The sequence below is a fragment of the Halichoerus grypus genome, chromosome 2, assembly GCF_964656455.1.
Source record: "Halichoerus grypus chromosome 2, mHalGry1.hap1.1, whole genome shotgun sequence".
NCBI lineage: Eukaryota > Metazoa > Chordata > Mammalia > Carnivora > Phocidae > Halichoerus > Halichoerus grypus.
Genome location: NC_135713.1, coordinates 119,673,681 through 119,700,486, shown reverse-complemented (window position 1 = coordinate 119,700,486; position 26,806 = coordinate 119,673,681). Strand labels below are relative to the sequence as shown.

Below are 26,806 nucleotides of genomic sequence, written 5' to 3'. Positions count from 1 at the left end.
TACATCTGTTTCTCTTGTCTCTTCTCTTAGTTTTGTGTCATACATCCTGTCTCTCTGCAACCCAGTAATTTTTTTATTAGATGCTGTGTGTTTTGTATGGAATTAGGCTCTAGGTTATTATATCTTCCTCCAGTGAGGGCTTACCTTGTCCTTTGCTAGGCAGTTAGAGGGGGGCAGGGGTTGCACTCCTAATCCAACCACGGCTGAGCTGAGGGAAGGCTGCACCAAAGTTTGGTAAACTCAGGGATCCCCCATCGGCTTTCCACTAGAAGTCTAGTGTGTTCCCTGGGGCCTCTCCCTTTGGTGGGTCCTGAATCCTAATTGTGTTTCCTCAGTGTAACAAAACAAAACCCAGTCCCTTTACTTCTCAGAGGCTTTCTGCTTAGCTTTTTAGCATCCTGCCCCTCACATCTTCAGACTTTGGCAGACGTCTCAAAGGGAAAACCGGCTGTATAGTCACGGTCCCTTAGGTCTCCAGGTTTGTGTCTTCAGCTCTGTGAAGCCACCAAGTCTTCTGCCTCTTGCCTTTGCCCATAATCAGCAATGCCCCCAAGGAAAAAGCAGCTATACGTGAACCCCTCACCTCAGCTCTCTCCTCTCCAGAAGTCTAGCCCTGTGGTCCTTGTGGCACCAGTGGCTTCCAGAGAGCTTAAGCGAGATGCATTCTGTCTGGCTTATCTCAGGTTCTCAGGGGAGGTGTTGGTCTGCTGCAAGGTGCTCTGTCCTGGGCTGAGTCTGAAGTTTGCTTTGGGATGAGGGAGAGCGGTGGGAGAAGATGTTCAGTGGGTCAGGTCATGATCGGAGGCCTGGGTGCTGTGCTGGAAAACCTTGTATGCCGGCCCAGTAGATACAGGCTCAACCGCAAAGGCACTGGGGAGCCATAGAAGGTACTGGGTGTAAAGCAGTATTTTGGGGGGTAGTGCTGGTGGCCTCTGATCTGGAGGCATGCAGGCTTCTGAAGAAGGTCTGGTGGGAGGGGACAGGCTTGAGGTGGGAGAGGATAGGCCTGAGGTGGGCAGTGGGGCCAAAGGAAAAGATTGGTGTGAGGGGTCATCCAGAGGATTGAGTAGAGGGATGGGTGGTGCCAAAGAGCAGGGGAGTGGGTAGGCAGTGGTGAGGCTGACCCTGGGGGCCGCCTCAAAGTTTGGTGGTGGCTGTGTTACACTGGGGCTTGGTGAGGACCCTTGGGGGAGGAATGTTTGGACTGGGGAGTGGGAGCTGGGATGGATGGCTTGTAGAAAGAACAGGTCAAGGCTGGGATGGGGGATGGATTTTATTTTTTTATTTTTTATTTTTTTAAAGATTTTATTTATTTATTCATAAGAGACAGAGAGAGAGAGAGGCAGAGGGAGAAGTAGGCTCCCCGCTGAGCAGGGAGCCCGATGCGGGACTCGATCCCAGGAGTCTGGGATCATGACCTGAGCCGAAGACAGACGCTTAACCATCTGAGCCACCCAGGCGCCCGGGGGATGGATTTTAAAAAGTCCTAGTGGAGTGTGGTTAGAGGAGGGAGGGGCAGAGCTGGGTGCCAGATGGGAGGAAGAGAACAGGGAACGGGAGAGACCAGGGCGGGGAAGGGGGGGCTAGATGGCAGACAGCGTGTTTTTGTATGGCTGTTAACTGACTGGGATTGAAGAAGAGCGTGGTCTGTAGTTTGGGATGCCTTGGGAGGCTCAGAAGGTAAGGGCTGGCCAAGATGGGCTCACAGGGCCCAGGGTGCCTTAGGAGCAGCAGGAGAGAGCATAAAGCAAAGTGGACTTTCCAGAAACCAAATGAACCATACTGAAATTAGGAATGAACTAGTCTCAGGAACCCTGGATAGATAGAGGCTCAAATTCGCTCAGTTTGCAGTTTTTCTTTCCAAGAAGTGTGCCTAGGCCCCATCTCCCAGCCCCTGTGGTTTTGGGATCAACTTTTAGGGCCCCTGAGAGCCAGTGGCTTTTGAAGTGGGCCAGGAGAGGGGGGCAGAGCTGCCCAGGAGAGGAGGGAAGGTCCTTGCAGACAGCTTCAGCCTCCCCAGAGGCATGAAGCCGTGAAGGTGCCTGTCCTGTCCAGGGTGTGAATATGGTATGGGAGACAGGTGAGGGGGAGGATGGAGGGACAGGAGGGTGGTAGGAACATGTCCTGGGAAGGACAGAGCAGGAGGAGCTTGGTGCTATCCTGAGTGCTCTGGGGAGCCAATGAGAGGTTTTAAGCAAGGGTGAGTCTCAACTGCATGTGTGTTTAGAAAGGCCACTCAGTGTCTGCAGGGAGGACGCATCGGGGAGGTGCAGGGGTGCCCCGGTCTGGAGGCTGCTGTGAGTGTGCTGGGCATATGATGAGGGCAGAGGAGGAGGAGGGTTTGAGATCAAGGATGAACAAGTCACTGGCAGTTCAGACTTGGGGTGGGGGAAGGCTGAGGGAGGCCCAGGTGGGGCTTGGGGCTTGGCCGGTGGCACATCCGGTGAGGAGCAGGAATGACTGAGGAGCAGCAGTCTGGGGGGACAGGTGTGGCCTGTGCAGACCTCGCCAGAGAGGAGGGAGAGAGAAGTGGGCATTCATCCTGAATAAGGGCTGACGGCAGCGCTGACGGGCTCATCTGCCTTTGTTCTTCACACTCTGTCCCCTGCCTACTTCCTGGAGGACACTGAGGGCTGAAATTCTAAAGCCCCCTAGCCTCCACACCCCAGAAGCTATCCTGGGGAAGGTGCTGGGGCACGGGAGCCCTGGCTCCCTCCGGCGGGTTTATGTGGTGCGTGCGCGTGTGTGTGGTGGTGGTGGTGGGGATTCCTGCCCTGGGTGAGGAGCCATACTGACTGAGGGACTTTGGAGGTCGTCAGCATCCTTGAATTGCCCTCCAGAACCTTCCTGAAGGCCTTCCCGCTGATGGGGGAGACGCAGGAGCGTGAGCGGGTCCTGACGCACTTCTCCCGCCGGTACTGCCAGTGCAACCCGGAGGACAGCACCTCGGAAGGTATGGCTGCCGGCCCTGGCTGCTGCTCCGCGGGGCCCCGACTTCCCCCCCACCCCTGCCAACTGCCACTTCTGTCCTGCTCACTATACATGGAATACAGGAACTACGGCACCTGGAATGGGGTCTGCTTGCTGGACAAGAGACCTTCCAAATGTCTTGCCTGTGGTCATTCTCCGTGCCTGGAAGTCCTCTGTCCCAGATTTGGTCTTGTGGTGTTTCGTTCTCCCTGGTCCCCATCGCGACACTGATTCTTGGTGCGGTGGGAGTCCTGGTGCGGAGGCCTGGGGTGGGGCCCTCTTAGTCCACTTAGCAGCAGGACTTTCCCTGTGGACGGACCTGAGTCCCAGGACCAGGTGGACGAGGCCACTTATTGCAGGAGACACAGGCCACGGTAGGGACATAGTCCAGGACCCAGAGCCACTCCTGGGTCTGAGTGTCAAGATGAGTTTGGTCACAGGAGCCAGGAGTCTGGCCTATAGCAGGCCCAGGGTGCTCACGTCCCCTCTGAGGGGAGGGGTTGGCCCTGACCTGGGGCAGGCAAGTGACTCTGGTGCTGTGGTGGGTATGGGGCAGGGAGCATCCCATAGGTCCTGGGCCCTGAGGTGCATTTGGCTGGTGGCTGGCCTCTTCCTGTCTCCAAGGCTACCAGGTTGGCTCTGTCAGGAGACAGTTGGGTGGCTGGGTTTGGAGAAGAACTGGGTCCTCACACTGAGGATGCCACCATCTCTGATTTAGATGGGATCCACACACTCACCTGTGCTCTGATGCTGCTCAACACGGACCTGCACGGACATGTGAGTTGGGGGAGGCAGGAAAGGGGCGTGTCCTCTCACTGACCCACCCCATGTTGTCCTGGGGCTCGCCCTTTCTCCAGCCCCCTTCCTGACACCTGCTTGCTGGCCATGGTTCTTTAAGCAGACCTGGGAGTTGGGCAACTTGGCTTCTAGACTTGGCTCTTTATCTATCTGAGATCTGCCTGGGTCCCTGCCCCCAAGCAGGACAGTGAGAACAGCTGAGGCACGGGGGAATTAGGGTCTGCTAGACAAGATGTGCCCCCCGCCCACAGCTGTGTCAACTCCAGGCGTTGCTAAAAGATCTCATGCTCTACCCCTACCTACAAGAGCCACTCCCGGGGCTACCCTGTCCTGTAAGTCCGAATGTGGCCCTCCTTGGCCCAGGCAGCCCCTACCCGTCAAATGGTAGGTCGTGACCTCCCACCACCAGGCAAACAGTGATGTGACAGGTGGGTGCTCCAGGCTATGAGGCTATGTTCTCTCAGCCCTGGGCTTCCTCAGTTTGCTTGTGGCTCAGTAACTCCTTCTTCTTTCCTCCATCTGCTCCGGGGACCCCCCTCTTTGGGCTCTCTTGCCCTCCTTCAGGTGGTAAGTGTAGCTGGTGGTGTGCATGCCCTGTGAGCCCAGACCCCCCATCTCCATGTTCCCCTTCTGTGTTCCCCATCACCTCATCTGGCCCTACCAATCACTGCCCCGTCATTGCTCACCTAGCGGGGCTCAGAGCCCCTCTGTTGGGTTGGGGATCTTTCATTAACTCCTGGGGACAACAGGCCAGCAAGTCTGGTTCTGGAGTTAACCAAGAAAGCCCAGGGCACAGAGTGGAAGAAAGAGCTAGGACAGACCCAACTTCAGATCCTACTCTTGCCTCCATGTGGAAGCTCTGTGACACTGGCCCTCTCTGCGTGTCAGGTGGGAATAATGATTTCCTGACAAGTGTCCTGGGCAGAACGGAGAGAATTAATATGCACAACACCAAGTGTCAGGGTCTGGCACCTAGTGAGGATTTTATCATGAATAATGTCATTACATAAGAATAACAATGGTATCCATTACTGATATTAAAATTTGAATGATGGAGAGCCCCAAGGCCTAGCCTCCAGATCCCTGGAGGGTCACGAATATGAAGACTGCAGCCCGATGGCAACCTCAGCAGGCCTGGGTACAGTGGGACACCTGGCCTGGGAAGGGTGACAGCCTTGGTGACCTCGGCATAGTCATCCTGTGACGACTTCCATGCGTCTGCCTGGGCTGGCAGCCTGAGCGTGGAACAGGAGAGGAAATGTGTATACTCCATGGGAATGTCACCGGAGCTACTGCCCATCAACCAGCTAACGTTCTCCCAAGAGGGCTCACTCTGTTTATGGAGAGCAGCTGTTGCTAGCATACCTCAAAAGGAGCCCTAAACATGCCCCCTGCCCCCCAGCCCCATCTTTGGCCGAGCTTGAGGGCAACCTCAAGACCCAGTTACAGCCGTGCTAAGTTCTGGAAAGCCTGCTCCATGGTTAAGAACGGCAGTAGCCACTATCCAGTGGCCCCTCAGGCCACGGATACCCCTAAGCTGGGTGGGCCTTAGCTGTACCACCCCCCTCCTCCCACCCCCCTGCCCCACATCATTGCCTGTGGCTGAAAAGAAACATCAGCCCCTTCCCAGAGCAGAAGTGGGTGGGACAGGATGGTGGTATCTGCAGCCAATAGACCTTGAGGATCCCCACATTCTCTCTTGGGGCAGTATTGCAAAAGGATCAAGAGAAAGGGTTCTGGGTCAGAGTCCCCTGTATTTCCCCACACAACAGCTGTGTGGCCTGGGGCAAGTTACTTACCTCACTAAATCTCAGATTGCCCCTCACACACTTCCTGTGGCTTCAGGAGACCGCAGGTAGCCCAGGGCTTGTTGCAGTTCTGTGAGCTCTCCAGAGGCCCCCCGCGGGAGCAGAGCTCTCCCCTCTGCTCTCGGCGGCTCTTCGGCATCTCAGGAACGTGGGGCCTGCGAGGGCCCCAGAAACAGCTCCGGTCAGAGAGGGAGGCAGTAAGGCCGCTGACGGAGGGCTGGGTGCATGTTCTTCAGATGCACAATTTTAGTAGATGTTTCATGTGGGCTTGAAAAAAAAGTCCGTTCTGCAGCTGGTGGTTGTCATGTTCTGTATGTGTAGATAAGGTCAAGTCTTTTAATTGTGTCGTGCAAGTCTTGTACATCCTTAATAACTTTTTATTGTGGTAAAGGACACATAATATTCCGTTTTAGCCATTTTGGAGTGTGCAATTCAGTGGAATTAAGTACATTCACGTGGTGTGCAATCATCGCCACTCTGTACTTCCAGAACTTTTTCATCACTCCAAAAGGAACCCTGTGCCCATTAGCAGTCACACCCCATTCTCTCCTCCCTCCAGCCCCTGGCAACCACTGATTTGCTTTCTATTTCTATGGATTTGCCTCTTCCATGTATTTCATGTGAATTCAGTCATACAATATGTGGCCTTTTGTGCCTGGCTTCTCTGACTTAGCGTACGTTTTCAAGGTTCGTCCATGTTCTAGCATGCGTCAATACTTCATTCCTTTTTAGGACCAGATAACATTGCACTGCACGGATAGACCACAGTCTGTTTATGCATTTACCTGCTGATGGATATTTGGGTTGGTCTGCCTTCTGGGTATTGTGAATCGTGTTGCTGTGAACATTTGTGTACAATTTTTTGTTTGTTTGAACACCTGTTTTCAATTCCTAGGAATAGACTAGCTCCCTCACATGCGAATTCTGTGCTTAACTTTTTGAGGAACTGTGAAAATGTTTTCCATAGTGGCTGAGACGTTTTAAATTCCTGTGGCCAGTGCACGAGGCTTTCTGTTTTTCCACATCCTCATTAACACTCCTTTCCCCACCCTTTTTTTTTTTTAAAGATTTTATTTATTTATTTGACAGAGAGAGACACAGCGAGAGCAGGAACACAAGCAGGGGGAGTGGGGGAGCGAGAAGCAGGCTTCCTGCAAAGCAGGGAGCCGGACGCGGGGCTCGATCCCAGGACCCTGGGATCACGACCCGAACCAAAGGCAGACACTTAACGACTGAGTGGCCATCTGTACATCTTCCTTGGAGAAGGATCTATTTGAGTACTTTGCCCAATTTTTTTTGGATTTAAAAAAATTTATTTAACAGTTGTAGTAAAAAATATTTTAAATTGTGGTAAAATACACACAGCATAAAAGTTACCATCTTACGTCGTTTAGTTCCGTAGTGTTAAGTGTATCACGTTGCTGTGCAACTAATCTCCAGAACTTAAATCTTCCCTGAAGCTCTCTACCTAGTAAACGACTACTCCTCAACACCCCGCTCTACCTTGCCCCTGGCATCTACCGTTCCACTTGATGCTTCTGCGAATTTGACTACTCGAGGTTCCTCAGACAAGAGGAGTCAAAGAGAGTTTATATTTTTGTGACTGATTTATGCCACTTAGCATAATGTCCTCGTGGTTCATCCATGTTGTAGCCTGTGACAGAATTTCTTTCCTTTTTAAGGCTGAATAATATTCCATTGTCTGCATGTATCACATTTTGTTTGTCCTTTCATCTGCTTATGGACACTTGGATCACTTCTACCTTTTGGGTTCTGTGAATAATACTGCTATGGACATATGGATGTGCAGATATTTCTTTGAACCCTGCTTTAAATTCTGTTTGGGCGGGGGGCGCCTGGGTGGCTCAGTCCTTAAGCGTCTGCCTTCGGCTCAGGTCATGATCCCAGGGTCCTGGGATTGAGTCCTGCATCAGACTCCTTGTTCTGCGGGGAGTCTGATTCTCCCTCTCCCACGCCCCCTGCTTGTGTTCCCTCTCTCGCTGTGTCTCTCTCTGTCAAATAAATAAATAAAATCTAAAAAAAAAAAATTCTGTTTGGGTATATGCCCAGGAGTGCTATTGCTGGATCATATGCTAATATTATTTTTCACTTTCTGAAAAACAGCCATACTGTTTTCCATAGTGACTGAACCTTTTTATGCTCCCACCAGCAGTACACACATTTTTCAATTTCTCCACATCCTTGCCAGCACTTGTTTTCTGTGTTTTGATAGTAGCCATCTTAATGAGTGTGGAGTTATATCTCATTGTGATTTTGATTTACACTTCCCAAATGATTAGTGATGTTGAATGTCTTTTCATGTGCTTATTGATCATTTGTATATCTTCTTTGGGGAAATGTCTATTTAAATCCTTTGGGGCACCTGGGTGCCTCAGTTGGTTAAGCCTCTGACTTTTGGTTTTGGCTCAGGTCATGATCTTAGAGTTGTGAGATCAAGCCCTGTGTCGGGCTCTGTGCTCTGTGGGGAGTCTGCTTGAGATTCTCTTCCTCTCCCTCTGCCCTTCCCCCTCCACGCGCACGCTCTCTCTCTCAAATAAATAGGTAAAATCTTAAATCCTTTGCTCACTTTTATTTTTTATTTTTCAAAGATTTGATTTAAAAATTTTTTTTTATTTAAAAAAATTTTTTTTAGAGAGCACACACATGTGGGGGGACAGCTGGGGGTGGAGGTTGGGGGAGGGCAGAGCGGGAGAGAGAGAGAGAAAGAGAATCCTAAGCAGGCTCCACACCCAGCCCAGAGCCTGATACAGGGCTCAATCTCATAACCCTGAGATCATGACCTGAGCCGAAATCAAGAGTCCTACACTTAACCAACTGAGCCACCCAGGTCCCCCTTAAAGATTTTAAGTAATCTCCACACCCTTCGTGGGGCTTGAACTCACAACCCCAAGATCCAGAGTCGCAGATTCCACCAACTGAGCTAGCCAGGTTCCCCAAAGGATTTGCTCATTTTTAATTGCATTGTTTGTGTTTTTGTTGTTGAGTTTATATATTCTGGATACGATACCCTTATCAGATATATGGTTAACAGAAATTTTACCCATTCTGTGGGTTGTCTTTTTATTCTCTTGATACATCTTTTGATGCACAGAAGTTTTTAATTTTGATGAGGTCCAATTTATCTGGTTTTTTTTTTTCTTTGTGCTTGTGCTTTTGGTGTCATTTAAGAAACCATTGCCAAATCCAAGGTTATGAAGATTTACTCCTATGTTTTCTTCTAAGAGTTTTATGGTGTTGGCTCTTATGTTTAGATCTTTGACTCATTTTGAGTTAATTTTTATATATGGAGTAAGGTAAGGGTCCAGTTTCATTCTTTTGCTGTGGATATCCAGTTGTCCCAGCACCATTTGTTAGAGAGACTATTCTTTCCTCATTAGATGGTCTTGGCCATATTAATTGACCATAATATTACAATATGTAAATGTATCAAAGTAACACACTGTATACCTTAAACGGATGCAGTGCTTTATGTCAAATTTATTCAATAAAAAACAGTCGATTGTCCATAGATGTATGGCTTAATTTAGAGATCTATATGTCTATATTTATGCCAGTGCCACACTGTCTTGATTATGTAGGTCTTTAGTAAGTTTTGATATCAGGAAGTGTGAGTCTTCTAACTTTGTTCTTTTCCAAGATTGTTTTGGGTATTGCGAACCCTTACAATTACATATGAATTTGAGTATAAGGTTTTACAGTTCTATAAAAAAGGCCTTTGGGATTTTGATAGGGATTGTATTGAATCAATAGATCAGTTTGAGGAGTACGGTAATAGTATTACCATTGTAGCTATATTAAGTCTTCCAATCCATGAACACCACAGGTCTTTCTGTTTATTTAGGTCTTTAATTTCTTTTTTTTTTTATTTAAGATTTTATTTATTTATTTGATAGAGAGAGACACAGCGAGAGAGGGAACACAAGCAGGGGGAGTGGGAGAGGGAGAAACAGGCTTCCCGCTGAGCAGGGAGCCCGACGCGGGGCTCTATCCCAGGACCCTAGGATCATGACCTGAGCCGAAGGCAGACGCTTAACGACTGAGCCACCCAGGCACCCCTAGGTCTTTAATTTCTTTTAGCAGTCTTTTATAGTTATCAGTATACAAGTCTTTTATATCCTCGGTTAAATTTATTTCTAAGTTTTTAATTTTTTTTGATGTTATTGTAAATGAAATTGTTTTCTTAATTTCAGTTTATGATCATTCTTTACTAACATTGATTTTTATGTGCTGATCTTGTATTCTGCAACTTTGCTGAATGTGTTCATTTTTTGGTGTATCCTTTAGGATTTTCTATATACAAGATCATGTCATCTATGAATAGAGATAGTTTTACTTCTTCCTTTCTAATTTGGATGCCTTTTACTTCTTTTGTTTGCATAATTGCTCTGACTAGAACTCCTAGTACATGTTGAAGAGAATTGGGGAAACGGCACTCTTGCCTTTTCCTAATCTCAGGGGGAAAACTTTCAGTCTTTCACCATTGAGTATGATGTTAGCTGTGAGTTTTCATAAATGCCTTTTATCATATTGAGGAAGTTCTATTCCTAGTTTGTTCAGTTTTTTTTTTTTATCATGAAAGGAGTGTTGAATTTTGTGAAATGTTTTTTCTGCATCAATTGAGATGAACATGTGGTTTCCCCCTCCCTTCATTCTTAATATTTATGTAGTGTATTACCTTGTTAGATTTCTGTATGTTGAGCCACACTTGCATTACTGGGATACATTCCATTTGATCATGGTATATAATCCTTTCAAAATGCTGCTGGATTCTGTTTGCTAGTATTTTGTTGAGGGTTTTTGCATTTATATTCCCAAAGGATATTGTTACATAGTTTTCTTGTGATGTCTTTTTCTGGTTTTGTTATCAAGGTAATGTTGGCATTATAGAATGAGTTAGGAAGTTTTCCTTCTTCGTCAATTTTTTGGAAGAGCTTGAGGAGTATTGGTGTTAATTTTTCTTTAAATGTTTGGTGAAGTTTACTACTGAAGCCATGTGGTTTTGGGCTTTTCTTTTGTGAGGTTTCTGATTATTGGTTCAATCTTTTTACTTCTTTTTTTTAAAGGTCTTATTCATTTATTTGAGAGTGAGAGACAGTGAGAGAGAGAGAGCATGAGCAGGGTGAGAGGCAGAGAGAGAAGCAGACTCCCTGCTGAGCAGGGAGCCTGATGAGGGGCTTGATCCTCGGACTCTGGAATAATGACCTGAGCCGAAGGCAGATGCTTAACTGACTCAGCCACCCAGGTGTCCCTCAATCTTTTTACTTTTTATAGATCTATTCAGATTTCCTATTTCTGCTTGAGCATTTTTAATAGTATGTTTCCAGAATTTGTCCATTTTATCTAATTGTTGTTAATGAATTGTTTAGTATTTTTGTTCTTTTGTTACTGAGAGAGCAGTGTTAAAATTTCCAACCAAGATTGTGAATGTGTCTTTCTCTTTTTGGTTCTGACAATTTTTGTCTTTTATTTTTTGAGACTATGTTATTAGGTGCATATACATTTAGGATGCTTATATCATCTGGTAGATTGGCCCCTTTATCACTATGAAATGTCTCTTTTTATCTCTAGTAAGGTTTCTTGTCTTCAAGTCTATTTTCTCAGATATAGTGTGGTTATGCTAGAGTTCTTTTGTTAGTGTTTGCATGTGTCTATTGCCATCCTTTGTTTTTAAGTTTTCTGTCCCCTTATATTTAAGAGATATGTCTTTTATGATATGCTTTTTAAAAAAATTAAGTCTGATAATCTTTACCTCTTAATCTGACCACTTAATGAATTACTAATATAATTAAATTTAAACATACCAGGATACAATTTGTTTTCTCTGACTTATCAGTTCTATGTTCCTTTTTTTTCTCCTTTCTTGCCTACTTTTGGATTATTTAAGCATTTTTTAGAATTCCCTTTTATTCCATTAGCCTGTTAATTGTTCATTCTTTGAGAATTCTTTTTGTTGTTTGCAGTGTGCATCCTAAATTATTAATGTACTTTTTCCAGTTCCTAGGCAATGACATCATCTTAAAACACCTTAATCTATTTCTCCATTTATTGCCCTCTCAGCTTATATATTAGTTGTCATCTTAAACTATTAGATCTTTCTCTATACTTTATTTCCCAGAAAACTTTCTTTCCCTTTCTTCCTTCCTTCCTTCCTTCCTTCCTTCCTTCCTTCCTTCCTTCCTTCCTTCCTTCCTTTCTTTCTTTCTTTCTTTCTTTCTTTCTTTCTTTCTTTCTTTCTTTCTTTCTTTCTTTCTTTCTCTTTCTTCTTAGTCTTAGTCTTAGTCTTAGTCTTCTGTAGACTCAGCGTGGAGCCCAACACAACCTTGAGACCTTGAACTCACAACCCTGAGATCAAGACCCGAGCTGAGACCCAGAGTCAGACACTCAATCGATTGAGCTACCCAGGTGCCCTTCCCCAGAAAACTTTCTTATCATTGTTTTATATAATCAATATTCATTTAGATTTAGCCACCGTTTTTGTTGCTCTTCATTCCTTTCTGCTTCTTCATGCTTCCATCTGGGATAATTTTCCTTCTGCCAGAAAAAGTCCCTTTAGTATTTCCTTTCTTAATTTCAACACTTGTGTTGAAGTGTGAGTGGGGTGTTTCCCCAGAGGTGTTTCCTTGGTGGGCCTTGAATTCTAATTTTTGTTCTCCAGTCCTACTGACTGCTCAGTTGCTCAGCCTTTTGGTCACTGCTTGTGAACTGGCAAATGCTTCAGGTAGGAAACCTGCTCCTTATGGGGCTCACATCTCCATGCTTCCCTTCTTGCAGGATCTTTACCCTTGAAGTTCTCACTGCTCTTACATTTCTCTTGTGCCTTCACACAGATGTTTTAATATTTTGACCAGCACTTGTTTCTGTTAGGAAGATTCATTTGCAACAAGATAGCCTGTCATTTCTGGGATTGAAAATCTTGCCTGGTTATTTTTTGATTTTGAACTCCTGACTGGTGGCTGGGGAATGCTCAGTGTGTGAAACCCAGACATTATTGCCTCATATCCCTCTATTATGAATGCACACGTAAGTGGCTACATATGAAAATACATATATGTACATGTAAAATATACACATAAACATATGAAACATACTATATCAAGGTATATGTAGGATTTTGTCTCCTTAACCTTTTGGAAAGGTGTAGAAAATTCTTGTTTCTCAGCTACTTATAAAGCCTTATATCCTTGTTTCCTGGATTATTTTCTGTGGTATATGAATGTTCCACATGATGTTAATAGATTCTCTTTCTTAAAATGCTGACAAGGTCAATGAATTTGGGAGCCTGTACATGGAATCCTTCCTTTGGAGACTCTCAACACACAAAGCATATTAAAGACTCTGAAACATGTAAATAAACTTACTTGATTCTGAAGTCTTTTTGTGGGGGAATACCTATTCCCATCTGTAGGTAAGTCTTGGAAAACACTGTCTTATAGCCAACCTAAATCCACAAAATCCTACAGCAATAAGTATCTGGTGTTCAAGGGTCTTTGTCTTCACAAAGGTGAAGTGCCACCCAGTGTGTCCTCAAACATGGATATTGCAAGAAGAGTCTGAAAGTATGCACATCAGGTGTTGGGTTTGGAGGGCTGGAGCCCCTCTGCTATTCAGTGGTTTAAAAAAGGCAGAACTTGGGGTACAGTCATTTCCAGCTCTTTGTCTTTTTGTGCCTTCTGGCATGAGACCATCTGCTCGGGTTCCCTTGGTCCTAGCCCAGCTCAGCATGGGGTACCCATGTGTATTGGTGGAAATTGATTTTTGATTCTCTTAAGACCAACCTCTCCCTCACTTCACCTACCTCTTGGAGGTCTTGCCGCCCCTCTGTACAGGTGAGAGGGTGAGACAGTTGTGACGGAATACACAGAGCTTCTGCTCAGCAGCCAAGAGGCCTGGGTTCAAGTCCTGGTGCTGTGTGACCTTGGGAGAGTTAACCATGGAGTAGCGGGTGAGAGCATGGGCTTTGGTGTCAGACACACTCAGCCCTTCCACTTCCTTGCTGTGTGATCATGGGCACGTCACTTCACCTTCCTACACCTCAGTTTCCTTACCTGTCAAATGGGGATAATAGTAATACCCACCTCACTTTCTCCTTGTTATGAGAAGGAAATATAATAATGCATGTCAAGTACAATACCTGAAACATACTAGGCACCTGGTAAATGTCATCTGTTATGTTATTTAATCCAACCTGACTCCATCTGGGCTTGAGGAAAACTCTAACTCCTCATTGAGGATCATGTAGAATCTTGAAAGTAAAAAAGAGTTTTGTAAATTCTTGGACACAAAGGGAACGCTAGGCAGTATTTTTCATTACTACCCTTGATGCTGCTTCATCCCTTCTGGCTGGGCAGGGCAGGGTGTGGGGATCATACCAGCCTCCATCCCTACACTCAGGCAGAACCATTTCTCCATTACAGAACATTGGCAAAAAGATGTCCTGCCAGCAATTCATTGCCAACTTGGACCAGCTGAATGATGGCCAAGACTTTGCCAAAGACCTGCTGAAGGTAAAATCTGTTAAGGGTTCCCATTCCCCCAACTGTACCTGGAGTGGGTGGGGAGGAGAGAGGTCTCTGCTCCACTAAATCCTGACAGTGTAGATTTAAAAAAAAAAAATCTCTACACCAGGTTGCACCTGGGTGTCTGACTCTTGATTTCGGCTCAGGTCATGATCTCAGGGTTGTGAGATCGAGCCACGCTTTGGGCTCCACGCTCAGCAGGGAGTCTGCTTAAGATTCTCTCTCTCCCTCTCCTTCTGCCCTTCCCCTCCTCAAATAAATACATAAATCTTTTAAAAAAAAGCAAGCTCTACACTGAACATGGGGCTTGAACTCATGACCCCAAGATCAAGAGTCACATGCTCTACTGACTGAGCCAGCCAGGCTCCTCTGACAGTCTACATTTTTAACACTGGGGTCACGGTTACCATGACTTTGGGATAGAGTTAGTGACCATCCAGTTCAACATTTGACTGTTGCATGTTCCCTGAGTTAGGCAGAGGGGTAGGCTTTATGAGATTTGTTTTTAGCACTGCATTCTCTTCATTGCTGTCACGATAAGCCTCAAAGCTACCAACAGTTGTCATAGCTGCCGCAGCCATCACTGACTACCTCTATTTCCACCACCGTCACCACAACTGTCATTGTCATCATCACAGGGAGAAACCCACCCATTTTTCCAACATCACCAGGAATTAAGGGATACTAGTTTACTCCTGAGGCTGAAACCCAGGGTGGAACTCTGGCCTTTCAAGCCTGGTCAGTTCTCTGCCTTGGAGGAAGAGGAGCAGGTTTTTTGGAGGGTAAATGAGGAGTTCAGTTTTATTTTTTATTTTTATTCTTTAAAGATTTATTTATTTGAGAGAGAGAGAGTGCGAGAGTGAGTAGGGGGAGGGCCAGGGGCAGAGGGAGAGAGAGAATCTTAAGCAGGCTCCATGCCCAGCTCAGAGCCTGATGCAGGGCTCGATCTTACCACCCTGAGATCATGACCTGAGCTGAAATCAAGAGTTGGATACTTAATCGACTGAGCCACCCAGGTGTCCCAATGAGTTCAGTTTTAGATAGTGAGTTTGAAGGATATGGTGATACCAGGTAGGTAGTTAGATAGTGAGTCTGGAGGCCAAAAAATAAAACATTGTCTCCATCACTCTTCTTATCACAATTATCTTCTTCTTCATCAAGAAGGGCTTGTTAAGAATGTATTTGTAAGTGAGATAAAATAATCCCAGTCCCAACAGCCACCTATCCACTTCTCCCCATCTACCCATTTACCCAACCTCCCATGCCCCCATCCTTTTATCCATTCACCTACCCAGAAACTCATTCGCCTGCCCCTACCCTACCCATTCACCCATCATCCACACATACAGCTCCTACATCCTTGCACCCTCACCCACCCACTAATTACCCCACCCATCCACCTACCCACCAACCTATCTACCCAACTCTTCCTCAAATCTATGCACCCATTCATCTAAACAATCATCTACCCACCCATCCCTCATTCATTCATTCATTCAACAAACAGCTGTGAATCAAACACCCATTTTGCCCCACTGGCTGAAAAGATGCTTCCTCACTGCATCCACATTACTAGAGGTAGATGGAGATTTCTTTGACTCTTCATCTGAACTCCTCTCTTTCTCTTTTCCCCTGCCCCAGACCCTTTACAACTCCATCAAGAATGAAAAGCTGGAATGGGCCATGTGAGTAGTGCCCATGGGCACAGGTATGGGGAAGGTGAATTACTGGGAAGCAAAAGGGGGAGTGGCTGACGGTGCAGGGAAGGCACTCCTGTCACTCTCCATGGTGCTGATTTCTCCCAACCCACAGCTCTGGTGACCCCTGTCCAGCTGGCCGCACCAGGTGTTGAGTTCCCCTTTGGGTACATTTTCTGTCTTGATAAAAATGTTAAATTGGTATGGAATTGATTAAACTGTGACTTTAGTTTCATGATGTCTACAACTTATTTTCTGTACTGGGGATATTGCCACTATTACCAATGACGATAGCTCTTTCCCTTTTGGGAGGTAGGTAGACAGGAGGCACGAATCCCCCTATAACACCAAGAATATGACTATGTTTAGGTAGTGACTGCTCTTGGCAGTGGAGAGAGGTGACTGCCCCCTAACTTCTTCCCCTGCAAAGGCAGAGAGACTTGGAAATGCCCAGCCATCTGGAAAGAGGTGTGGTGACCTTGCTGGGTGGGGAGACTGGGAGGCTCCTGGGGAAAGTGGCTGCCCCACCCTCCTGTGCACCCCCGGGCAGCCTTGGTCTTTGGATCCTTGTAGAAATCACAGGTAACAATTGTTAAGAACCCCACAAACCTTGGGAAGAGCTGGCATTCTTCTCCCAGGGCTCTACTGGGGATCCTAGACTTTAGGGCCCTCATCTACTGGCCCAGGGTGTGTCTGTAGGGCTTGGGCAGCCGCTTCAGTCTGGCCGTGAGTCACTGCTCCCTGGGACTGGGCTTTCAGGGTTGGAGAGAGGAGAAGAAAGACCAGGAATAAAACTAGTAAAGGTCTCCAACTTTGTGGTCAGTGGTGAGGATTAGAGTTTGGAGGCCAAAAATCACAGCTCAGATGACAGGGGTTAGAATTGAAGACTGAGGGCAGGGGTCAAAGATCTGGATCTGTGATCTGGAATTGGAACCTCCTTATCTCTGCTCTTCACCTCTGACTGTTTCCCAGAGAGGGGCTGGTGGGGAGAGAACATGTTCATGTGGGGCTAAGGCTTCCATGGAGGTGGTGCTCAGGCCTAGCATTTTCCTAGTGATGAGGACGAGCTGAGGAAATCACTCTCTGAGCTGGTGGATGACAAGTTTGGGACAGGCACCAAGAAAGTGACACGGATCCTGGATGGTGGCAACCCCTTCCTGGATGTCCCGCAGGCTCTCAGCGCCACCACCTACAAGCATGGTGTGCTGACTCGGAAGACTCACGCCGACATGGATGGCAAGAGGAGTGGGTGTCAGGCGGGGGAAGGGGCACGGGGAGGGATGCTAGTTCGGGGGAGAGGGCCTGGCCCCCGTGGTCACTCCTCTGGGGTTGCACATCCAGATAGACATGTAGGGGCATGCAAGGGAGGAGATATCGGGGTGGGTGGTTGTGGCCACACTACCCATACCCCCATCCCTAGCACCCCGTGGGAGGCGTGGCTGGAAGAAATTCTACGCGGTGCTCAAAGGGACCATCTTGTACCTACAGAAGGTGAGAGACTGCCCCAGAGTCCTTACCCAGGAAGGGCCAGTGCAGTCCACCAACCGGCCCCTGTCTTGTGGTGCCCAGAGAGTCCCTGGCAGGACCTGGGGCTTAGGCAGATGCTGGGTCCTTCCCTCATTAAAGCCTGACTCGGGCTCATAGAGCTTTGGGTTTTCAGGGAGGGGTCTTGCAAATGCCCAGGGGCTCAGAAGATATGCAGTGGAAGCTCTTTCTGGGCCTTGGGACAAACCAGGGTGTGGAGCAGAGTGGCCGGCAGGCTTTGTTGGGTGGGCATGGCACTATGGGGGCAAGAGCTGAAGAATGGAGGGAGTGGAGGGATAGGAGGGACAGCACGAGGAAGTGTGGGTTAGTGAACCTGAGCCTGGTGATGACAGGGGCTTGTCTGCCCCTGCTCCACCTGTCCAGGATGAGTATAGGCCCGACAAAGCTCTGTCTGAGGGCGACTTGAAGAATGCTATTCGCGTGCACCATGCTCTGGCCACCAGGGCCTCTGACTACAGCAAGAAGTCCAACGTGCTCAAGCTGAAGACGGCTGACTGGAGGGTCTTCCTCTTCCAGGCACCGTAAGTAGGAGTGGGAGTCCCCTCCCTCCCACCTTGGGCTCAGGGCCTGCAGCTCCGAGCTTGGACCGCACCCTACTCCTCATCCGCCTTAGGCGAGGTGCTGTCAGCTTGCCCTGCACGTCGGCCATAAGAGTGAGTGTATCTGCTTGGCACAGACCAACTGCTGGGGTCCCCTGAAATACAGGTTCTCAAGTGTGGTCCTCTCAGCATCTCCAGGAAACGCATTAGAAATGCAATTTCTCTGACCCCACCTTAGACCTACGGAATCAAACTCTGGGGCTGGGCCAGCAGTTGTATTCTAACAAGCCCTCCAGGCGATTCTGTTGCACACTGAAGTCCCTAAATTGGGGGCAGATGGAGCCTTAATGAATCATCCTTCACTGTAAATCGGGGTGGGGAAATGGATGGGAAAGACTCGTCTCATAGTTTCCCTGGAAGGCCTTCTGTCCACTCCTCTACACCCTATCCTGTGACTTGAGATTGGAGTTTCATGTGTCAGACAAGCTTAAAAGGAGGGAGGCTGGTAGGTGACCTCTCAGGATGGGAATGTGCATTGTGGGCAAGGTAGTGGGGCGCGGACAGGAAGCCCGAGTGGGGATACCACTTGCCTGTTGCCTCTAGGATCCAGAGATCCAGGGATCAGCCTGGGCCCACTGGCTCTGGGGCCTGTTACTCCATGGCTATTAACTCTGGACCTGGACAGCTTTTCTTTCATGGTAAAATCCAGGTCTTGCCTAGAAGCTGGGACAAAGGCGAGCTCCCTACACAGACTTGACCGGGTCCATTGAGCCCCCATCCTGCCATCCTCCTTCACTCCTTTGTCCCCCTTTGTGAAGGAAGTGGCTCCCTCCCTGTACCAGGCTAGCGGTGGGTCCTGGGTGCTGGGTAGGGGACAGGGAGTCCTATTGTGAGGAGCTGGTGCCCTCTCCCCTCTCCTCCTGTCCCCAGGAGCAAGGAAGAAATGCTGTCATGGATCCTTAGGATCAACCTGGTGGCCGCCATCTTCTCAGCCCCCTCCTTCCCTGCTGCTGTCAGCTCCATGAAGAAGTTCTGTCGGCCCCTGCTGCCCTCCTGCACCACTCGCCTCTGCCAGGTATGAGCTCCTGGGACCCCAACACCACCTCCTCAGGCTGCATCCAGCCAGGCCCCCTCCATTCAACAGCCTCTACCTCAGCTCCTATATGGTGCCTGGCCTTGGGCTAAGAGACAAGGTGAAGAGACAGATCTTCTCCTTCATCCCCATTGCACCTCATCCCCATTTACAGATGGGAAGACTGAGGCCACACACCACACAGAGGCCTGCGTTCTTCTCTGCCAATGGCATGGTATCCTGTGGATGTCATTTTGGGTCTGTGGGCATGGTGCGTGTCTGAGCATGAATGCGAGAGAATGTGTGTGTCACAGGGAGCCAGGGACGGGTGAGATTTGGCTGGCCCTTCATCAAGTGCTCTTTTGCTGTCCTTACCTACCCTTAAGTATTTTATTTGTAATCCTAAAAAAAACTCTTACTCATCAATACTTGGGTTTTTCAGGGTTTTTTTTGGGGGGAGGACAGGATAAATGGTGGACCACCACTTGGGAGGTGGAGGGCAGGAGGAGCTCCGTACTTCCTGTCTTTGTCAGGGCCCTTTTCATACTGGGCCCTTGGCCTGGGTCTCTCCGCTGAGCTCCTAGGCTGCAGCTTCCGCCCAGAGCCCCTGCGCGTGCACAGGCAGTGCGCGCGCACACACACACACACACCCCCACCCCCCGGGCACACATATACCATACAGGCACACGCGTATGTGCATACACACCTGCTGTGCACCCCCACCCCCACTACACACGTGCATCACACACACGCACACACACGCAGCTCGTCGCCCACACAGCGTCAAGCGGTCTGGCTGTACTTCGGTGGGTGGGCCGTGTGTGCGCACTTGTCTGTGAGTAACAGTGTCTCTGACTCTCCGGGTATGATCCTGGGTCTGTGACCATCGTATGAGCCTGGGCAGAATCCAAGAGAATGTGTGCATCGTATGGAGCCGGGGTAGCTGAGGCCAGACCCTTCCTTGGTCCATTGTGTTTGTGTGTGCATGTGAGAGTCCATATGAACCGGTGTGGGGGGGTTTCTGGTGGGATTGTGCGTCTATGTCAGGGAATGTCTGTGTGCACATTCTAGTGTGAGGGCCTCTCATCTCCTGAGCCTGCCGTGGGTTTCTCTCGGAGGCCTGATGCCAGTGAAAGCAAGGCAGGAAGGAGGAGGGTGGAGGGGCGCTCCCGCAGGTCCCCCACATACTTGATGACCCTGGCCAGGCTTCAGTTTCCCTTTGTCGAAGCAGACCCAGCATGACAGGTTTAGACCCACTCCCTTGACATCTTGAAAGCGGAACCTCATAGTCTGGGACTTGTCTGTGCAGGAGGATCAGCTGCGTTCTCATGAGAATAAGCTGAGGCAGGTGACTGCGGAGCTGGCTGAGCACAGGTGTCATCCCTTCGAGAAGGGCGTCAAGTCCAAGGAGGCTGAGGAGAACCGGCTGAAGGAGCACTATCTCACTTTTGAGGTGGGTTCTCCTTGGGGCTGGTTGCGAAGGACAGGGCTGGGGCAGAAGGAGGAAGCCAGCTCTTCTCCCTCCTGTCACCAACATCATTCTGCAGCCAGGGGCTCCTGCTTTGGGGGTTCTCCACTTTGGGGGCCCCCCTGAGGCGGTCGTGAGCCACGCATGGACTCCTGTGGGCCAGTCTCCGCACAGTCCGGCTGCCAATTGTTAATCAAACCGTTGTGCCCTCACCTGTGTCTCTCAAAGAGCACCAGGTGGGCCTCACCCTTCCCCAAGCCACTCCTCACCTCCACTCCCCCCATGACCCAGCCTCTTGGGGAGCTGTTACAGCTGAACCGTAAACAGCTCAAGCCCACCTGCGTGACCTATCCCGCGTTCGTCTCCTTTTCCTCTTCCACAGATGTTTATCGAGCACAGCAACTAAGTTCTCCCTTCTCTCCATCTTGTCTCTCCCTGCCCCCCTACCCTGATTCTGCCTCCTGATGCTCTGTAAATGGGGCTGACGGAGCATCGCCTTCATTGGGTGAAGGAGAGGGGGTCAGCTTGGAGGAGGGAGGCAGGAACCACTTGTCCCCTTTGGACTGGTCTTTGTATTGACCTGCAGGCGGGGGTGGACAATATAAAGGCTGAGATTGAGCCTTTGGGGCAGGAAAGGCAGGAAGTCACCCATCTCAGTCTCTGGATTTCTACATTGCTTTTCTATTGAGGTGTGAGGAAGAGAGGAGAGTTCCCAAGAGATATCCTGACCTTTTGAAAAACAAAACTGTACTGCTTTCAAAGTCTTCTCAGACCCACTCTTTCTGCAGTGTAAGAAAAAAAGGGTTGGCAAAAGCTACAGTGGACTGATCACTTGCCAGTTGTCAAGCATAATCACCTTCACTCCCTTGTACTGATGGATTTAATCCTCATGTCAACTCTGTTGAAATGGGTTCTGTTATCCCCATTTTACAGATGGGAAAATTGAGGCTTGGAGAGGGCAGATCACTTGCCTGAGGTGACAGTTAAGAAGTGTAGGAACTAGGATCCTAACCCAGGTGATGGATTCCAACTCCAGCACTCAGGTCTTTCTCACTTCCCCCTGGCTTAACTGGGGGAAGGGGGTGTGTAGGGGAGGTGAAGCCCAGCAATGAAGGGTCTTTCTGCTCATGTGGCAGAGTTGCATGAGAACAGTGTCTCCTCACCTTTAGTCTTCGCTTCTTCTAGGACCTCAGCCTCTCCTGACTGTGGTGAGGTCTGGAAGCTCAGAGTCAGGCTCTCAGACATGGCCGGCCAAATTTCCCTCCTAAATGTTTACCAATTTATAACACATTTTTTTTAAAGGGTGGGGAAGGGACAGAGGGAGAGAGAGAATCTTTTTTTTTTTTTTAATTTAAATTCAATTAGCCAACATATAGTACATTATTAGTTTCAGATGTAGAGTTCAGAAATTCATCAGTTGCGTATAATACCCAGTGCTCATCACGTCACGTGCCCTCCTAATGCCAGTCGCCCAGTTACCCCATCCCCCCACCCACCTCCCCGGGAGAGAGAGAATCTTAAGCAGGCTTCACACTCAGCATGGAGCCTGACACAGGGCTTGATCTCACAACCCTGAGATCATGACCTGAGCCGAAATCAAGAGTCTGATGGTTCACGACTAAGCCACCCAGGTGCCCCCCCAATTTATAATACTTTAAATAGCTTATGAATGTACTTGTCTGTTCATGCCCTCACCAACACTGGACACTCCTGAATGTCTTAATCATCATCAATCTGATAGGTTTAATAAGGGGTATCTCATTGCTATTTTAATTTGGATTAAAAATTCTTTAATTGTGTGGGGCACCTGGCTGGCTCAGTTGGTTGAGTGTCTGCCTTGGGTTCAGGTCATGATCCCAGGGCCCCAGGACCAAGCCCTGTGTCAGGTTCCCTGCTCAGTAGGGAGCCTGCTTCTCCCTCTCATCCCTGCTTGTGCTCTCTATCTCTGTCTCTCTCTCTCAAATAAATAAAGAAAATCTTAAAAATTTTTTTTTAAAATTGTGGTAAATACACATAGCATAAAATTTATCATCTTAACCATTTTAAGTGTATAGTTCAGTAGTATTAAGTCTACTCGCACTATTGTGCAACCAATTTCCAGAACTTTTTCATCTTCCCAAACTGAAACTCTATACCCATCAAACAGCAACTCCTCCCCACCTCCCCCAGCCCCCACCCCTGGCAACCACCATTTTATTTCCTATCCCTGTGAATTTGACTCCTCTAGTTACTGCATATTAGTGGAATAATACAGAATTTGTGTTTTTGTGACTGGCTTATGCTCAAGTTTATCCATGATGTGGCATGTATTAGAATTTCCTTCCTTTTTAAGGCTGAATACTATTCCATTGTATGTAGATATCACATTTCTTTATCTTTTCATCTGCTACTGGACATTTGGGTTGCTTTCATCTTTGGCTTTTGTAAGTAGTGCTGTTATGAACATGGGTATGCAAATATTTCTGAGACCCTGCCTTAAATTCTTTTGGGTATATACTCAGAAGTGGTATTGCTGGAGCACAAGGCAATATTATTTTTAACTTGCTGAAGACCAGCCATACTGTTTCCTTTTTGTGTGTGTGTAAAGATTTATTTATTTATTAGAGAGAGTGTGGCAGAGAGAGAGGGAGAGGGAGAGAATCTCAAGCAGACTTTCCGCTGAGCACACAGCCCTATGTGGGGCTCCATCTCATGACCCTGAGATCATGACCTGAGCCAAAACCAAGAGTCGGATGCTCAACGAACTGAACCACCAGGTGCCCCCAGACTGTTTTCTATGGCGGTGTGCCATGGTTCTCACCAGCAGTGCATGAGGGTTCTAGTCTCCCTACATTGTCACCAACACTTACTCTCTGATTTTTCTTTGACAGTAGATGTTCCGAAAGGTGTGAGGTGGTAGCTCATTGTGGTTTTGATGTGCATTTCCCTGATGATGACTGATGTTGAATATCGTTTTGTGAGCTTATTGACTGTTAGTATGTCTTCTTTGGAGAAACGTCTATTTAAGACATTTGCTCTTTTTAAATTGGGTTGTTTATATTTTTGTTGTTGAATTGTAGGAGTTTTTTTATATATTCTGGATATTAGATCCTTATCAGATATAGGATTTGCAAATATTTTTTTCCATTCTGTGGATTGCCTTTTCACTCTATTGATTGTCGTTTGATACACATGAGTTTTTTTTTTTTTTTAAGATTTTATTTAAGGGCACATTTATTTCATTTAAAGATTATTTTTATTTATTTATGAGAGAGAGAGAGAGAGAGAGAGAGAGAGAGCACAAGCAGGAGGAGGAGCAGAGGGAGAGGGAGAAGCAGACTCCCCACTGAAGCAGGGAGCCCAAAGGGAGTAGGTCAGTCCCAGGATCCTGGGATCATGACCTGAGCTGAAGGCAGACCCTTAACTGACTGAGCCACCCAGGTGCCCCTGATACACACGAGTTTTAAATTTTGTAATCCCATTTGTCAGTTTTTATTTTGGTTGTACTTTTGCTGTCATACTCAAGAAATCATTGCCACTTAATTTGAATTTTTAAAAATTATGAGTAAAAGTTCTGTGTATGTCTCTTGCCTATTTTTTAATTGGATTGTTTATCTCCTTTTTATTGATTTGTGAGAGCTCTCTGAGTATTAAGGAAATTAGTCTTTTGTCACATAAGGTCCAAATACTTTTTTTTTTTTTTTTGCATTTTCTTGTTTGTCCTTTGACTTTGTTTTTGGCCTTTCTCTGCCTTTTTTCTAGAAAAGCCGATATGAGACCTATATCCACCTCCTGGCTGTGAAAATCAAAGTGGGCTCAGATGACCTGGAGCGGATTGAGGCCCGGCTGGCCACTCTGGAAGGGGAGGATCCTTCTCTCCGCAAGACACACTCAAGCCCCGCCCTCAGTCAGGGCCACGGAACTGTGACTGGCAGCAAAGCTACGAAGGATACCACCGGGCCTGATACTTAGCTGGCATGGATGGGCAGGCCCCAGAGGCAGGCAAATGTCCCCAGAGGGGTCAGTGAGCACAATTCCAGCCAAGGGCCACTTGGCGCCAGCTCCAGGCAGTTGACAGGCAGCTAGAGGGGTGCGGAGAGCGCCGTGGGCCAAGGAGATGGAGACGCTATTCGTGGCGTTGATCTTCTTGCATCCTGGGGTTTATCTGGGCCTCAGACCTTCTCCCCAGCCCTCACATTCCTCTCCACCACGGAGCCTCATTTTGTAGGCCAGTTGCGTGCATGCTCTAGACACAATCTCACTGGAGGAGGAGGAAGGGCAGCTGGCTTCCCAGGCCCTCCTCCCCTTCTCACAAGTTCCTTCCCACATCTCCCTTGTTCCCAAGGGTGGGTCTGGACTCCAGCTGTCAGCTTGGATCCCCACCTCTCCTCCTCCTCCTTCCTCAGACTTGACCAGCCGCAGGTCTGCGGACCACCAGCACCATCCTCTCCTCCCTCCACCCAGTAGCTTCTGGAACCATGCCCTGTTCTCCTGCCTCCCTTTGCAACAATCCCAGACCCGGGCCTGCTCCCTCGATGTCAAGCTGTCTACTCACGTGTGCGGCCATCTCACCTTCCATTTATGGAGGCCACTACTGCTTTCTTTTATATGGACAAAAATGTATATATACAAGAATTGTATATATAAATAAGGGACCCCTTGAAAGATGATTTTGGAATTGATATCAAGATGAAATAAGATAAAGGAAAAGCCTATTTCGGAACTCCACCTGTTAGCAAGGAGGGCTGCTCTCTGGCCCCTTGGTGGCCCAGACACTCTGGGAGAGAAGGTGGAGATAGTGCTGACCTCCTCTTACCCCCCTTTCCCCTCTTCCGGCTGACCTGTGACTTACACTGCTCTTACAGTTGATGTTTGGAATAAATAGACAGTGTGTGTGTATGCCACCCCACCTGTCCCACAGGCATTCTGGGGTGTGAGTGGGATGGGACCATGGCCCTGTTTATATTTTGGTCTTTATGTTGGTGCTGCCAGGTCTCTGAGCTCCAGAGGTGGCCTCTTGTACAGACCTACTGCTCCGGGAATAAAAGACACTCTGCCTTGCAAACAGCCACTTGTCAACAAGCCCAAAGATGTTTGGTGGAGGAAGGTTATGGAAGCCATTAATTCCTGATCTTGGGAAAAGGTGGAGTAAGAAGTTGCTGATTGGTTTTTAAGCTGATATTTCCTTCACTCTTCTAGTGACTCAGAAATGCTAGCTAAGGACATGCCTGGGAAGGATAGAAAAATTTGCCACGTGATGATCACAGACTAGTATCTTGTAAACCCCGAATTCCTCAGACGGACCAGCGGTGGAGGTGATGGGCCTTCAATGAGCTATGAAGAGCAGATCCTTTATATTTTTAAAATAGGTTAGTTTGGGCAGCAATTTGACCTCAGTGGTAATATATTTAGTTAGTGGCAAGGTTGGCTTATCTTATTAAGTACCTAACAGTTCAAGCACGCTCACATTTGATGCAAGGGATGTATGAGTCTGTGGAAATATGTAGTGATTTAAATCCAGATGATTTAATTTGGATCAGCTGAAGTGTATTTTACACCCAAACCATCTGGCCTCTTCGTTTTGCTGAGCGGAAGTAAATGTTCATTTAAATGAAGTTGGAAGAGCAATGTAACATAAAAGAGCTCTTTGTACTTTCTCCATGCTGGCTCTAAGGTCTTGGATTTTTGGGGTCAGCTTCCCACCCTCCACCTCATGAGGGTGGGTGAGTGAAAGCAGAGGAGCAAGCTTCTGTCTGCTGCAGACAGGCTTCCCTGAGCACTAGTGATGTCTCCCATCAGTAAAAAAATCTTTAGTTCACTTTCTTAATTGTATAATTATTTATTGTAAATTATATACATGTACTACTGTACTAAAATATTATGTACATTATAAAACATACACAAAAATAGAAATTTAAAAAGATGAGATGAAAATAAATCTAAATCAAAGTTCTAATATTTTTTTTCCTGCATTCTAATGGACCATCATATTTCCCCCCCCCCAACTTCTGCCCCTAATATGCCCATTTTCCAGGACTGTCCAAATCCAGGGGCTGGAGGACCACAGGTGAGATGCAATAAGTGGTTTGCGCCACCTGGTGGTCCTGGGAAGTGGCTTCTGGGGGGCTGACCCTTGACCACAGTGTTTCTGTTCTCATTCAGTGAAGCTCACCAGTGCTGCACCCTGTGCTAGGTGCTGAGGACAGTGTGGTGAGAAAAGGACCGAGCAGCTCCCTGTCCCACATGGGGCTCACAGTCTAGTGGGGAGGGGACAGGCAGTCACCATTACCACTGGGGACCCTGGGAGCACTGGGGAGAAAGCCAAAACTGACCTGGCAGAGAGAAGAAGACAGAACTGGAGTGGGGAAGAAGACTCTGACTCAGGAAGCCACC

General features: G+C 47.8%; 1 protein-coding gene across 7 annotated transcripts in view; it reads left to right on the top strand.

Moving 5' to 3' along the window:
- The window catches only part of PSD2 (pleckstrin and Sec7 domain containing 2), a 54,448-nt gene extending 28,083 nt beyond the window's left edge, over positions 1 to 26,365 (top strand). For 5 of the 7 annotated variants that reach the window (XM_078067419.1, XM_078067418.1, XM_078067422.1 and 2 more), the window contains 10 exons: positions 2,841 to 2,953; positions 3,689 to 3,751; positions 14,013 to 14,101; positions 15,755 to 15,798; positions 16,865 to 17,055; positions 17,231 to 17,301; positions 17,719 to 17,876; positions 18,825 to 18,969; positions 20,276 to 20,419; positions 24,176 to 26,365. In XM_078067419.1, the coding sequence (XP_077923545.1) occupies positions 2,841 to 2,953; positions 3,689 to 3,751; positions 14,013 to 14,101; positions 15,755 to 15,798; positions 16,865 to 17,055; positions 17,231 to 17,301; positions 17,719 to 17,876; positions 18,825 to 18,969; positions 20,276 to 20,419; positions 24,176 to 24,385 (1,228 nt within the window). In that variant the 3' untranslated portion in view covers positions 24,386 to 26,365. Of the gene's footprint in view, positions 1 to 2,840; positions 2,954 to 3,688; positions 3,752 to 14,011; positions 14,102 to 15,754; positions 15,799 to 16,864; positions 17,056 to 17,230; positions 17,302 to 17,718; positions 17,877 to 18,824; positions 18,970 to 20,275; positions 20,420 to 24,175 lie in introns of all 7 variants that reach the window. The other 2 variants (XM_036088880.2, XM_078067421.1) reach the window with 2 other exon arrangements.
- Positions 26,366 to 26,806: the final 441 nt, after the last annotated feature.